At 37.0% G+C, this 14,616-nt stretch overlaps 1 protein-coding gene across 2 annotated transcripts; it reads right to left on the minus strand.

The window, feature by feature from the left end:
• Nucleotides 1–438: 438 nt before the first annotated feature.
• On the minus strand, nt 439–5,332 carry LOC117626560. 2 transcript variants are annotated; one of them, XM_034358298.1, is made up of 7 exons: nt 5,012–5,332; nt 4,605–4,676; nt 4,326–4,493; nt 3,886–4,056; nt 3,371–3,580; nt 1,793–1,881; nt 439–1,346 (listed from the first exon to the last, which is right to left on the minus strand). In XM_034358298.1, the coding sequence occupies exons 1-7, from the start codon at nt 5,094–5,096 to the stop codon at nt 702–704; spliced, it is 1,440 nt and encodes a 479-aa protein (XP_034214189.1). In that variant the 5' UTR covers nt 5,097–5,332; the 3' UTR covers nt 439–701. The 2 variants fall into 2 exon arrangements, with proteins under 2 accessions (XP_034214189.1, XP_034214188.1); XM_034358297.1 differs by having other exon boundaries at nt 439–1,349; nt 5,012–5,290.
• Nucleotides 5,333–14,616: the final 9,284 nt, after the last annotated feature.

Raw genomic sequence — 14,616 nt, forward strand, 5'->3', positions numbered from 1 at the left:
GCAAACCAGTGGTCTCATGGTGTGAGAATATCCACCCCCTCCTCTCTTCTCCTAACTTTAGCAACAACAAAAATTTATGTCCAGATCTCTTTCCAAATGACCTCCTTCGAAAGACACCATTTCAGGTTTTTTATTTTCAGGTCGACACCCTTTCAGGTTGAATGCATCTATCCATCACCGTTTTACCAATATCCACCCACCTATTATAAATGTATGATTATGACACCCATCTATCCATCACCGTTTTTACCAATATCCACCCACCTATTATAAATATATGATTATGACACCCTATGCCTAGAAGACAATTTCACTAGTAAATTTACTATTTTTCGAAATACTTGCAAATTTATTAATTTTTAACGATATCAACCTGATTAGCGTATGAGTTTCCAACCAGTGACCATATTATGCAACACAAAAGAAGAAATTCGAAAATATGCAAACCATTCTGCATGTCGAGTTTCTCATTAACTTCTTAACAAAATGACAGCCGTGTTATGGTCCCTAAACTAAACAGTCATATGTAAGATAGTGCTTGTTACACCATTGTTTAGTCTCAGCTAAGCCATCTGTAATTTTCTTTTTAAAACACATCTTCGGTTACAGAGTAGTTCAAAATGAAATACAGGATGCACATTCAAGATAGGGCAAAAACTAGCTGAAATTTGAAGGGCAGCAATCACTAGGTCACAGTTTGATCAAAAGCGATACGAGCTATCAGGTCCGTACCTGCTCCTGATATTGTAATTTTCAAACTTTGGATTGTCATAACCTGCTGCCTTCATATCCATGGGTTTTGGTTCTGTCCCAGCTCCAAAAACTACCTCGCCACTCTTATCTCGTTGGCGGTGCCTTGGTCTTTCTTTCTGGCTCTTAGACCTGCTATAAGAAGAAACCTCACCAGATCCATAGAATTCTGCAGAATCCTGTCGCTTTGAAGACCGGTGCTTGCTTGACAAAGAGGAATCTTTAAAACTAGCTGACTTCATCTTTGGTGGCTTCATTTCTGAATATTTCTCACTTGCATTGGGTGTATGGGCCTGTCGAGTCTCAGATAGAGGAGCAGGAGCACTTTGTCTCTGAATTAATGGGGTCTCAGCTTCATCTTCAGGCATCCTAAGAGCATCTTTTAATGGTGTGAGGCCTTTCTGGGAGCCACCAGGCATAAAACGGGAGGGGATGAAGTGAACAAATATGCCAGCCAATGCTTCAAGCCCAAGCTTGGATAGATCAATGATGAGCTGTCCAAAAGATGGCCATCCTGGTTCCTCTTTCATGCTCTCCACCATTGGAGAAGATTTCCCATTGCTTGGATGCTCTTTAATTTCACTCTTTAAAGGTGGCTGCTAAACAAGTTATGCATTACATTAAGCGAGGAACACAACTTGCACCAAACAGAATTTACCACAATGGGAAGCATGCACAGCTCTATTACATTGCAATAAAGAAAAAGATGGATTGACTTGGCAAGACCAAGGAAAAACTTTTACAAATGGTAAAACCACAGAAGCATACTTTTCCTTTCCATGAGAAAAGGCGACTTCAGAGATTAGTGAATGCTTTGAAAGAAAAAAGAAAGAGATAATTGTGAAAACTGAAGCATGCACGAGCAGTAATGAAAAAAAAAATAAGGGCAGAAATATTTGACTAAATAACATGTTTTGCTTGTAATGCATTTATTAGCTGAGATGGGTGGAAAATGAATCAAATTTTGGTAAAATTCATGACAAGACCAAGGACAAGCTTTGAAATATAATGTTTATGCATTAGTAGATCATAAGAGGTATACCGTTCTCGAGAAGAAAGAAGGTCCGTATCCCTGCTGAAGCATGCATGTAGCATACCCTACCAAGACAGCACCAACAACCATAAGCACATCTGCCAAAAAGACCCACAAATGTCAGTCAGAAAGAGGCAGCACAATCTGAAGTAGAATTTCATAAATATCAGATATTTTAATGATGCATATAATGCAGGATTATAACAAGCTTATTAGAAACACTCAAAGAGAAGCAAATCATTAACAAAATCTGTGTTGTTTAAAGAAACTAACACACTACATATATCTTGTGCAAAAAGGAGAATGTCAAACAGAATCATATCCTCTATACTGGATGCACAATACAGTGGTCTCAAATAGGTTTTCCGATTAGTGCTTCCTTCTTACATATACATATAACGTCTATATTTGTTTCACACAATGTAAAAACTTGATGTCTATTTGCGGTCAAGTTACACAATATGAACATAATTTTGAATTTGATAATGTTTAATGATAGCATTTGCTGAACTGTAGCTCTATGTCAGTCCATTTTAATCTGTTCAAAACTTCAAACCAACCATAACCCTTCCTTTCCACCCATACTTACATATTCACAGGTCACAAGTGCCATGGGATCTAAATATGCACCAAGAAATATGATTGAAATTAAAACTTGATATGATGCTGGGCCGAGGAAGTGCCTGATTTCCAACAGCCCCCTACCAACAGTACAATAAAAGCTGAGTGTATGACATTGATGAAGATGATGTAGTATGATGTTATATGAGCAACGGTCTAGACACCAGTAAACTACTTATCTAAGCTCATGCCCTATTTCATTTGGCTTCTACTAGCATAGTGATGCTTATTCCTAGCTTGGAAATGAATTTACTTCCTTAATATCCATATAACTGTCTGCAAAGGAAACAATTTTAACAAACACATAGAGACATCCTATACATCAAGAACTACAATGAAGTGAACACCCGATCTTCATAAAGAGTATTCCTCGATCCAGATTACATCCAACCGACACAAAAATTCATCAAATTGAACTTTTAATTTTATGTCAACAAGTGTCAAATGGCTGCTATATCTCTGCTACTTTATGTCCCCATTGATCAGTTAATGGCCATATACTACATTTGAGCTGATAGGGCAACTTATGGGCCATCACCTTCCACACATTCTGCTTCTTAATAATAAGAACTTTAAAGTTTGACCATAACACCATGGTTTTTCTTTGGATCCTCCAAGACATAGACCTTCTATTTGACATCCCTCTCATTTACAATATCAAATTAAATATTACACAACGATAAGCATTTGTCAGCAAAGCGAACTGATCAAATCATTGTGCATGTTCATCATAAAGTAGAATATGTGAAATCACACTTGCATAAACTAAAAGGAAAAACAGCTATACACAACCTACGCAAATTCTAGGAATAGTACATATGCACATGAAGATCAGTGAGTATGCCTGCCTAGACACATTGCATGGTGTAGCTATTTCCATTTCCATAACAGCCAAAACATGAGTTATAGAGCTTTTATGTCATCATTAATGAATGAAAAGTAAACATAAGCAACAGCGGATCAAACCTGTGGCAGAAATTGAACTGTACTGATAATCACAATCCTCCTGGTTGAGAGAGATCTGCCGGAGAGCAGCATTTCCTCTATCAACAACTAGCAAGGAACAAGTAGATTGAATATATACCACATCAAAATCATTTGAGAACATCGCATCTTCACTGGGCCCATCCCTGTAGCCTGCAACATTTGATTTCCCGCCCGCAATGGTTGTCACACCTGCAAAAAGTTTGTATAAGAATGTGAACAATATAATTTATACAAAATCCACTCAATCTTTTTATCGGAATTTGTAAATAAGGTTTTCAATAAAAAGAATCTAGAAAACTTTGGAATTTTTACAGTTTACATTCCCGTGTACAAGTTATATTTCCATACTTTAGTTTTGCTAATTCAACATAAATACATGCCATACATACATAAAGAAATTTGATATTTTTCCTTAGTTCACTTGTTGCCAGCATACATCTGTATAAGCTTCTAACTAACTATGAAAGTAACAAGAACTACATGTACTGATGTACCAGCATCTCCAATCTTTCTTATGGCGTGATTCACGGTATCAGCAACATATACATTCCCTTGATCATCCATAGTTACACCTTTGGGATGATTGAAACGAGCATCACTTGGCTTTCCATCAACATGTCCTGTGTAACCCTGAAATGACCCAGCAACCAATCTTCCCCTACTATCTGCAGTAATGAAATGTTCATATTACTCTAAAACTCAACGATATTGAATTCCACAGTCAAACAACCCTCTACAACAACATAAAAGGCAAAAGTAAAAGAAAATATGAGCATCAAATTAATTGATACAGAAAACTTTCATCTGACCAAAAGAAAAAAAAATTGAAATGGAAAAATGTCAAAAAAGTAAAAATGGAAATTTAAATATCAAGTTAGGGAAAAGAAGGGAACAATCTCAAATACGGTAAAACAACATAAATATTGTTGCATACACTGGGACAAAGGCGGGGTAATCCGCATAATGTTGCTGTTAACGGAGTCCACGGCAAAGAGTTCGCCATCCTCTGAGATGCGGATTTTGTAAGGAATTACTCCAATGTCGTTACCTTCCAAAACAGTCTCAACTAAGTACCCATTCTCAAATTGAAGAACATTCCCATCTGCAATACAACAAAGTGATAAACCATATAAGACCTGTACAGAAATTATGCCAATTAAGCATAAAGTTCATGAAAAAGAACCAAATATTCTAATAAATCACTTCAAATTACCTGATTGCGGTGTTTTGGAGGATATTTCCCTGGTCCACTTGAGAAGAGAAGACAAGTGTTTTATTAATGGCCCTGAGCAAACAGTTCATTCAAAACCATATCATAAGTGAAGTAATATTAAGAAACTAAAAAACCCATGATGTATATATGCAGATCACAGGAAGCCAACATATTATCATTACCAAGTGTATGAGTGAGAGAAAGCTATTTGGGAATATCAGAATAAAGAGAACAAATTTAGTAGAATCAAGAAAACTAAGAACTGGGTATCTAATTATCTATATAATAAAGCTATACATTCATAAGAGAAGCAAGTGAGGAAACAAAGCATACCCAGTAACCCAACAGATCAAACACAGAACCCAAAACATGAGAGAGAGTTAGAGAAGTTGGTGAGTGATAGTTACCTGCCGGAGCAGCGTGAGCTTGGAATTGGAGGGAGTACGCGACAGAGAGTGTTAGGAGAGTGAGAAAGAAAAGTGAATTTCTCATTGCACTGGGAAGAGAGATTTGAGTTTTCAAGTATAAGTAGGTTCACGAGGAAATCATGACTTTGATTTGAATTGCAGAGCAGCTGCGTTTTGTAAATTTTGGGTTTTGGAAGCAAAGTACCACTGGGGCTCCGTGTTTTTGCTCAGTACTTGGGAAGCTTGATTATGGTGACTGACAGGCGGTACACACCTCTTTGCTTTGTAGTGTTTTTCAAGCTCTCTCTCCTTGGATCTTTTTTAATCTCTACACTTTCTCGTTTTTCTTTTTTTCCTTTTTCACTTTTTCGGAAAGTGAGTTTTTTCTAGGAGGGAAAAAATAATTACTGGGATAATTATCTTCTATAGGTATAATTATCTTCTACTTTAATAGAGAATATTTTTTATTTTTTATTTTATTTTTTTTTACCAATGCTCCATGAAACTTTGAACTTTGTTTAACTTTTCGAACTTTTAATTTGATTTGAGCCCAGAACTTTCAGTTTATGCCAATATTCACCTAACCGTCAATTATGTCACAGTTTTGTGTTTGATTTCATCATATGTATACAAGTTAACTCACGATGTAACCAAGCATTTACCCATTGGGTTTTATAAATAATAATTTTTGGTCCAACGTTTAGGAATCTAATTGAGCAGCAAAAGTGGGAGGAAAAATTTTAAGTCTCGTTGATTCGGGGATTAGGGTCATGGGAATAAATAGGTAAGAGATTCTCATGTTTGGTAAAATCGTTGTTAGGAATTTTAATATGGGAGATTCACTATAATACCCAATATTGGAGCCTAAATTATAAAAAAACCTATATGAAATGGACTTTAGAAACACACACAAAACCCATTTACAACATAACAATAAGGCTTTTAACTTCTTTTAAATTACAAAACTGCCATTGATTTCTTAAAACAAACCCAACCCAAAAACCTCATAAAACAGCCCAAAACATTCAATGGGGTATCAAAGTAATTTAATAATTAAAATTAAATTCAATATGGCCAGCTATTATTTTTTGGGTTTTTTTGGGGTATGTTTATAGAAATTAAATAGTGTAGGGTTTATTTATAATTTTAGTGCTAAGAATGGGTATTTGACTAAATATCTCTTTTAATATCTAGTACATTTGGAGTATGTTGAAAGTATGTCAAAGTAAGCATGAACTTGAATGAGCAAAAATGACCCTCAATTTGACAGAATAATTGATATAATTAATCACATGAGGACATGAATTGAAAATTTAAGGGAGCTCATAACTAAATTGAAAATTTAGGGGCAAAGTAGAACAAGATCTATAACTTACAGGGTATTGTTAAATTTTGCCATAATGTGCCTTATTTGTTTGATCTCCTGTCTTGAGGAGGAGAAATTCTAAGGTATTAGTGTTACCCTGTCACATAGAATTATCAATTTATGATAAATAAATTGATTGAATGACAAAGTTGGTATGTCATGAACCTAAAGTCGAGTACTAATATATAAAAACACATATTAATAATATCTTATAAATTAATTGAATGACAAAGTTAATATGTCATGGACCTAAATCGAGTATTAATATATAAAAACATGTGTTAATAATATCGGTAGATTGATGATAATACCAGTTGTTCTATGATAATTCGCATTGAAAAATACTCATGATGATAAATAATAATAAAAGAAGAGTGCTGCTAAATGAATCCTAAAATTAACTGAGTACACCATATGATTTAAGTACACCATAATATTTTAATCAAAATGTAAAATTAACTAAGTACACCCTATAGAACTACCAAAAATACCCCTGGTACAGCCTAATACATGTAGCATTATTTTTTAGTTGATTTTCAGCTTGATTTTTTTAATAGTGTTTATAAATCTTTGACTTTTCATATGAATTTATGTTTCTACTAAAACTGTTGGCATTTTTTTTGCAATTCCAAGTTCTTGCAATTACCACCTCTTTCGTTAAAAACATAATAGGACAAGCAATGACAAGACCCGATCCCAATTCCACTTTGGAATTCGAGCCAAATCTTGTGCGTGTCCGACACCTGGCGAATGTCGGGCACAAATGACCTTTTTACCCTTCTAGTTACAACTACGATTAAAAACTTTCCTTAGACTCCTGCCGAAAATTCGGCAGAGTCTCCCCTGTAATTTGTCCAAACCCAAAACTTTTCACCTGTTAAACAAGCAAGTAAACTTCACACCAACTGCCAGAATAAATCAAACAAACACAATCAACAGTTCAGGTTTCCCACTATAACTAGATATCAGAGCATTTACTAATAATTTACAAGATTTTAAGTACTTTACAACAAAATCCTACGTTTGGTGGGTGGCGCGAGAGCTGGAAGAAGGCCCGTGGTGGATTCCCGTGCACTTCTACTGCCTGGGGGCGCAAAACAATTTGGAAGTGTGAGTGGACAAAAATAACGTTCTCAAATCAATTTATAAACATAGTAACCCCCGTTGTAAAAATAAATAGGTATGTAAATCTAAAGTTCGACTGTATTCAAATACAAGGCATTGAAATAAACATGTATATGTATACGCATCTATGCAGATGTGAAACATGCACGAAAATCGAGAAAGCTGGCATAAAATGACTGAAAGCAATAATTACATAAAAGCACTGAAATTCCTTTAAAACTACCACCTTGGTGTACCCCTGTAAATCCGTCAATTCCCCTGGCAGGTCTCGGCGACACACAGTCTATCCGAGCCGCAAACTGGCAGAATTCAAGGGACTATAGTAAGCCTGATCCGCCGGCAGGTCTCGATGACACAAAGTCGACTCGAGCCGCTCTGGCAGGATCCAGGGGACCATAGTCAGCCTAATCCGCAATCCTGGCAGGTCTCGGGGACACAAAGTCCGCCGAGCCGCAAATCCTGGCAGGTCTCGAGACACCAAGTTAGTCGAGCCGTAAATCCTGGCACTCACGGTTCGAGCGTCCCCGAAACTCGTGAGGTAATGTCAAGTGCACTGACAGAACTGTAAATAGACTGGATGTCCGTAGACATCGGTCTAACTGAGGGTAATCACCATAACTGGGTACATGGTGGTTTAAAAATAAACTATCTCAGAAAAGTCTGATAATTAACTGTAGTTTGATAAATCTGAGCTAATCTGCTATTTCTGTATCATAAATCTCAAAATCTGCTGTCTATATAACTTAGCATAATCAGCTAAGAAATGTATAGAAGAGATATTTAACTTCATAGAAAAATCACATTGAATAAAACTTATTCAAGATCAAATATGAAATTTATTTATAAAAATCGTTTAAAAAAGAAAAGTCCACTCACTGCTGGTCCGAGCTAGCTGGACCTCTTGAAGGTCCTTCCTATGGGTCGGTCGGGCCTCTGGTGCCTGATTAACCATGAATAATAAATTAATAAAACTGCTCAATAAAAAAATTAAATTAAAACCCTGACCCCCGGCTCCTAGAAATGCGTGCACTCATTTTCAAGTCAATCCTATGCCCACTTTCGCTTTTCAGACAATTAGAACGGCCTTAAAAGATCTGAAGCTTTACTAAGCGATAAACTGCAAGACCGGTCGATCCGAAACCCCGTGGGGTCCACGATCTCCGATGGTCGATCTGGGATTCTCTAGAGGTTCCTCACAAAGAAAGACCCATATCCTGCGAGTTTGGTCCGAAATGGACGGTCGGTTTAGCCAAAATCGCGTTATCGCTTAAATTCCAAATCCTAGCCCCAGGGTTCGCGATATCGGAGTATCCGGGACTCCGATTCGCAATCCGTTGAATCCTACACGATCCTGAAATTATGTAGAACGACATATCTGAACTTGAGTGCGATCCAACGGCTCGATGACACTGCACCCGGGAATCGCGCAATATTGAAAATCCGTTCGGGGCTCAAACAGACCCCAAATTGAGATCCGCGAAATCCCACGCGCTCGTGACAACACGAGGATCGCAAAACTACACAGAGTCACTTCACTACCCTCACCCACGCGCCACCACACGCGCCGGCAGTTTGGGTGTCCAAAGCAATAACGGCTCACCGTAAAAACTCCAAACCAAGACTCCAAACCCCTATCCTAGGTAAAACACCTCATTTGGAGTCACTTCTGTTCTTGGACATACCCAAAAAGTGACCGAAAACGGCGGATCACGGAGGCTGAAGTTCGGCTGATTTTCAATTCGAAAATCGAATGTTCTACAGCTAAAATCGATCAAAACACATCCAACCATCAGCTAGAGCATGAAAAATAGGTGAGAATACATACCTTACTCGAACGATTTGGTTGAGAAACGAAGGAGAACGGAGGGTCTGAAATTCGAGTGGAAACCGGCGGTTCTCCTCCAGTTTCCGGCGAGCTCCGGTCGTGGCGAGACGAAGCCGACGGTACCGACGCCGTAGGTCGGCGTGCCCTGTGGTGGCCGCTGCGTTGATCGAAAGGGGAGGGGATGGCAACGGCTCGTGCGGGAGGAGAGAGAGGGAAGAGAGAGAAAGCTGAGGGGAAGAGAGAGAGAGAGGGGGATAAAAATCTGACTTTTTGTCCAAATTACCATTTTGCCCTTCACGGTATTTTGACCGTATTTTCTTCGTTACAACTTCGATTCGAGTCCATTCCGTGTCTACGGACTCGTTTCGTCATACTCTACGCAACGGAGTAAGCGGAATTGCCAAATTCCTTCTCGGTCAAAAAGTCAACTTTTTCCCTATTAAATATTATGAGGACAAAATCGTCTTTCTCCTAGAATAAATTAATACTACTTTTTAGATATTTTATTTTGGGTTATTACAAGCAATCTCTTAATTAGGGTTGAATATGATTAGTAGAGTGTACTTATTAAAATTATATTTGTTTCACAATTTCATATATCCTTTTTGGTCATTTTATATTAGAATAAATCAGTAATTCAATATATTAGCATTATGGACTTATGTGTAAAAAGAGAATATTGTTATAAATTGAAAGAGAAATTGGAGAGAATTGAAATGGAGAGTAGCAGAATGGTTTTTCTCTCTGCAATCAAATTGATCTATCTCTAGAGAAATGAGAGTTACATCCTTTTGTAGGGAAAACATTTTCCAACATGTGGGCCCTCATTTAACGTGTGGGCTCCACCTCCATTATTTACAACACTCCCCCTTGGAGACCACAAATGATATGGAATATGTCTCGTTAAAAACCTTGCCAGGAAAAACCCAGTGGGATAAAAACCTGGTCGAAGGAAAAAAGAGTACATAACCATGTATAACATAAAATTCTATATATATGGACATGCGTGCGACACTGCCTCATTAAAACCTTGCCAGGAAAAACCCAATGGGATAAAAACCTGGACGAAGGAAAAAGAGTACAGCGTGGAAAGGTCTGTATTGATGGCACGCTCCCCCTGATGCTTGGCAGAATATCTTGAAGCCATACTGTTGATCATCTGTCTGAATATCATAGTTGACACTGCTTCTGTGAGTCAATCTTTGAGCGACACTACCTCGTTAAAACCTTACCAGGAAAAACCCAGTGGGATAAAAACCTGATGAAGGAAAAAGAGTACAGTGTATGAAAGTCTTTATGAATACCATGCTCCCCCTGATGAATATCTCCCCCTGAAAACATCATGACTAACTTTGGTCCAGTAAACGACCATATAGATTTCCAGAGTCCGTATATCTCACATCATCCCAAAATGATGGTGATGGAGTTGAGCTCAAATACGATGTCCGGTCCAATATACTTCCGGAAAATTCTTAAAGTGTCCAACGGATAATCCTCATAAAAATGCTTCAATACTTTCTTAGTATAAGCAATAATCTCGTTGGCATAATGCTCGATCTTTCAGTCGAGACAAATATTTCTGGAACTCTTGAGAAGCTTTAATGTGTTTGCAAACATATTAATAATCAATATACTCACTGAGGCAATTTATGTACATTAACATTGAGTACAGAGGGGCACATGTCATTCAGGGACGTGCTTTATGCAATTTCAATCCTTTCAAGGATTTTGTTTAATGTGATTAAACTTTATGACACATTATATAGCTTTAACCCAGCTATGTATACATCTTTAGGGAATCACTTCAGGTGATATGCTCTGTGCATTTAATAACCCTTAAAGATAACATGTTGGTCTCCGTAAATGTGCAATAAATGGAGAAAACCTAACATTCCTTGTTTCTGCCAGAAACATTGTGTCATACTAAGTAGGTACATTCCCTTTTATTCCGAACACCCAAGTATAACTTTCAGAATTAACAAATTTTGGGGTTCGTACTGTGGGTTTGTTCTTTCACGTTCATTCTCATCTATAATGGAATTGCCTCATTCCATGTTGGCCAATAATATTGTCGACATTTAATAATTGAACGTGGTTCCAATCAACACAGCCCATTGATGATTTGAGTAGCTACTCCAAAGTCAAAATTTGCCATTCATCAATTCATGATCCCACCATTCTCATGTGCATGCGCATGCATCAATTATAAGCATTTCTTTGCCTTTTGGATACCCAAGCCACTGCAGGGGGCTTTTATTATGTGAGAATGTGGATTATAACCTCCAATGGAGCGTTATGTTATAGTAGGGCGTGGATAATCTCCATTTAGGGAGTTGGAACATTTAGAACCATATATCTGGCATGCTGCAGGCATGCCACAAATTAATATATACATGTCAATTGATTTCGGGGACTTTAACCCATACAATTTGCAACGCATTAGGCGTGCACAATATCAATATTGACATGTCAAGGGATTGTCCTTGCGGGACTTCAATCCACATCATTTGCTACGCAACAGGCGTGCATCATATTGATCACTGCTATACCCATATTCTGTTCTTATGGGACTTTGATTTGTGCAGTGTATTATCAATGTATCCAACTTGCAATTTGTAAAATTTGCATTAATAATTCATGGATACATACAAGCCATTCTTTTGGAACAGACTTATCTCCCCATTTGGTTACCTTTCAAGATAATATATCAAATAAGTATATAAGCATAAAATAACACAAGTATTGCTTACATCCTTAGGTGGGAGAAACTTTTCTCAAGTATCATTCAAGCTCGTATCGGCCCAGGAAATGTAGTGCTTGATGATCTAGTTATATCCTGCAAAAGCAAAAATCACAATTCTTTTCTCTGTCAAAAACAAATAACTCTCAGAGTTAGGATCACTTCATGGATTCTTTCTTCAGATGTTCATTCTAAAGAAATAAAATCCCTTATGAACAGAGAGCTGCAAAAGAGAAAAAATGCAAAAAAAAAAAATTGTGATGTTGATGCAAGATAAGGTAAGCAATCAGGGAAGGAAGCTGGTGGGAGCAGAAAACAAGCTCTCAATTCTCCTAGTCTAGAAGGATCTCAGGAGATTAGAGCACAAGGTCGCCTTCACAATTCCCTGATCTTGCAGAAACATGATCAGGGATAGTCTTGCTTCCTGAATAGATGATCAGAGATAGTCTTGCTTCTCAGGCATATTAAGTGCTTAATGATAAGAAAAACAAGTAGAGATAGCATCATTTTGTATAGGAAAACTGGATGTCTTCTACAAAGAAAATTTCGTTAGTAACACATTTATACACAAATACAATGAATAGATAGAACCGGTGAATTTCAAATTAACCATAGGAAAAATTGTGAGATTCTCGGGATACTTTTGAAAAAGTAGCTCCGTGAAATCCGTAAATCAAGATCGGCTTTGAAAATAATACTTGAAAGCGCCGAAAGTGCCGACAGGCATTATCAGAGGCCACGTGAAGTTTTGGACTCTGGGAAAGAAAAAGATAATATGGGGATTCGAGAATCAGTAATAAAACATCATACTTGAAGTTTTGGACTCTTCCTTCAGAGGCTTCCAGAACATAATGTAATTTTATAGATTTTTACAGGGCCTGCACCTTCATTGCAGGTGGAAAAAAAATCTATCTATTGTATGTTCCTTCCCTTTTATAATAATAATTGCGCACATTCTTAAACTTGCATATGTGGTTTGTACGTCTTTTCAAAATGACGGTCTGGAACCTTGTGCCTTATAGGTTCAAATAACCACATCAAATCTTTCATATTTCCATGCATGTGAGCCCAGAACTTTTGGTCTGGTTTAAACCCTAAACTCATAATTTATTCGCCATTTTCAAATGGACATGAAATATGAATTGAGTAAAAGCCACGATAATATCTCAATATAGGAGTGGAGAGCATTAACTACTATGTACCCACAACTTCAAGTTTTAGGATCTCTCATATATTTCGATCCATGGGCTTCCGGCCCAGATATAACAAAATATGTGGGGAGCCTCAATTCATCATTTGAAGTTTATACTGATATTATCCATTTTACGGTGTATTCTTAACAACCGGAATTCACAAAATATATTTCTTCCTTGAGGTGTCGATTATAACAAAATCGAACTTTATTAAATTCATTTTCTTATGCCAAAGAAATATGTGGTGTACCACAATTTGCAATAATACCTCAAGGGCTGTCCTTTTGATTGTTGGAACTTTAGGTTCTCAACACTGTTAGATTTTGAACTTCAGGCCAAAATCACATATTCTCATGGTATAGACATTCTTACAATTTTATATACATATTTCGGGACTTCAAACCCTTACATAATTGTCCATATTTTGAGGAACTTCTGGCATCTCATTTAACTGTTTATCCATGAGTTTAAGGAACTGCAGGTTCCATTTTGTATATAGTGACTGTTTTCCCAAAATGGTTAATATTTATGCATACGTCACTATTCATGTGAATAGTACTATTCATCGAGTCATGAATACATATCTATTCATATGTGCAGTACATTTGCCAGTACAGTTATTATTCATATGTACGGCACTTTTAATCAATACGGTACTGTTGCATCATTAAGGAACCCCATGTCCTTATTTACATGTCAGGGATCAAGGACCCTTCAAGTCCGATCTCTTGTTTACATGTATAGTACCAGAGAGACTGCCAGCTCTCATATCAATATCATCATCAAGGATCTTTAAGTCCTGATGTAATTGTATGATGAGGATCAAGGAACTTCTGGTCCTGATCTGTATACTGTAAAAACTCTTCATACAACACAATTAATCCATAAAATAAATTTATTGTTAAATAAATTACTTGTATGGACGTTAATCCCGCACCATACTTTAAATGTGCGGTAAAGTAAACGTGCTTGTATGGGCACTAATTCTGCTCCATACATTTAAATGACAGTAAAGACGTGGACGATAAACCCGCACCACCCTTTAAAGTAAATTTACGATAAAGTAAATGTCAGTAAATGTCAGTAAATGTCAGTAGTGAATTTACGATAAAGTAAATGTCAGTAAATGTCAGTAGTGAATTTACGATAAAGTAAATGTCAGTAAATGTCAGTAAATGTCAGTAAATGTCAGTAAATGCGTGGACGATAAACCCGCACCACCCTTTAAAGTAAATTTACGATAAAGTAAATGTGCTTGTATGGGTAATAAACCTACACCATACAGTAAATAAAATAATTGCAGAATGGATAAAGTAAAGACAATTATTTGTGGGTTCATATCAACACCACAATTAA

The sequence above is a fragment of the Prunus dulcis genome, chromosome 4 (assembly GCF_902201215.1).
Source record: "Prunus dulcis chromosome 4, ALMONDv2, whole genome shotgun sequence".
Taxonomy (NCBI): Eukaryota; Viridiplantae; Streptophyta; class Magnoliopsida; order Rosales; family Rosaceae; genus Prunus; species Prunus dulcis.

Bases quoted from the DNA above. Each gene is read 5' to 3' on its own strand.
- LOC117626560 (XM_034358297.1), bottom strand. From the start codon at position 5,096: ATGAGAAATTCACTTTTCTTTCTCACTCTCCTAACACTCTCTGTCGCG. The intron at 4,494-4,604 runs GTAATTTGAAGT...GTTGTATTGCAG, and splicing joins CTCCAAAACACCGCAATCAG to ATGGGAATGTTCTTCAATTT. The intron at 1,350-1,792 runs GTATACCTCTTA...TAACTTGTTTAG, and splicing joins CTTCTTTCTTCTCGAGAACG to CAGCCACCTTTAAAGAGTGA.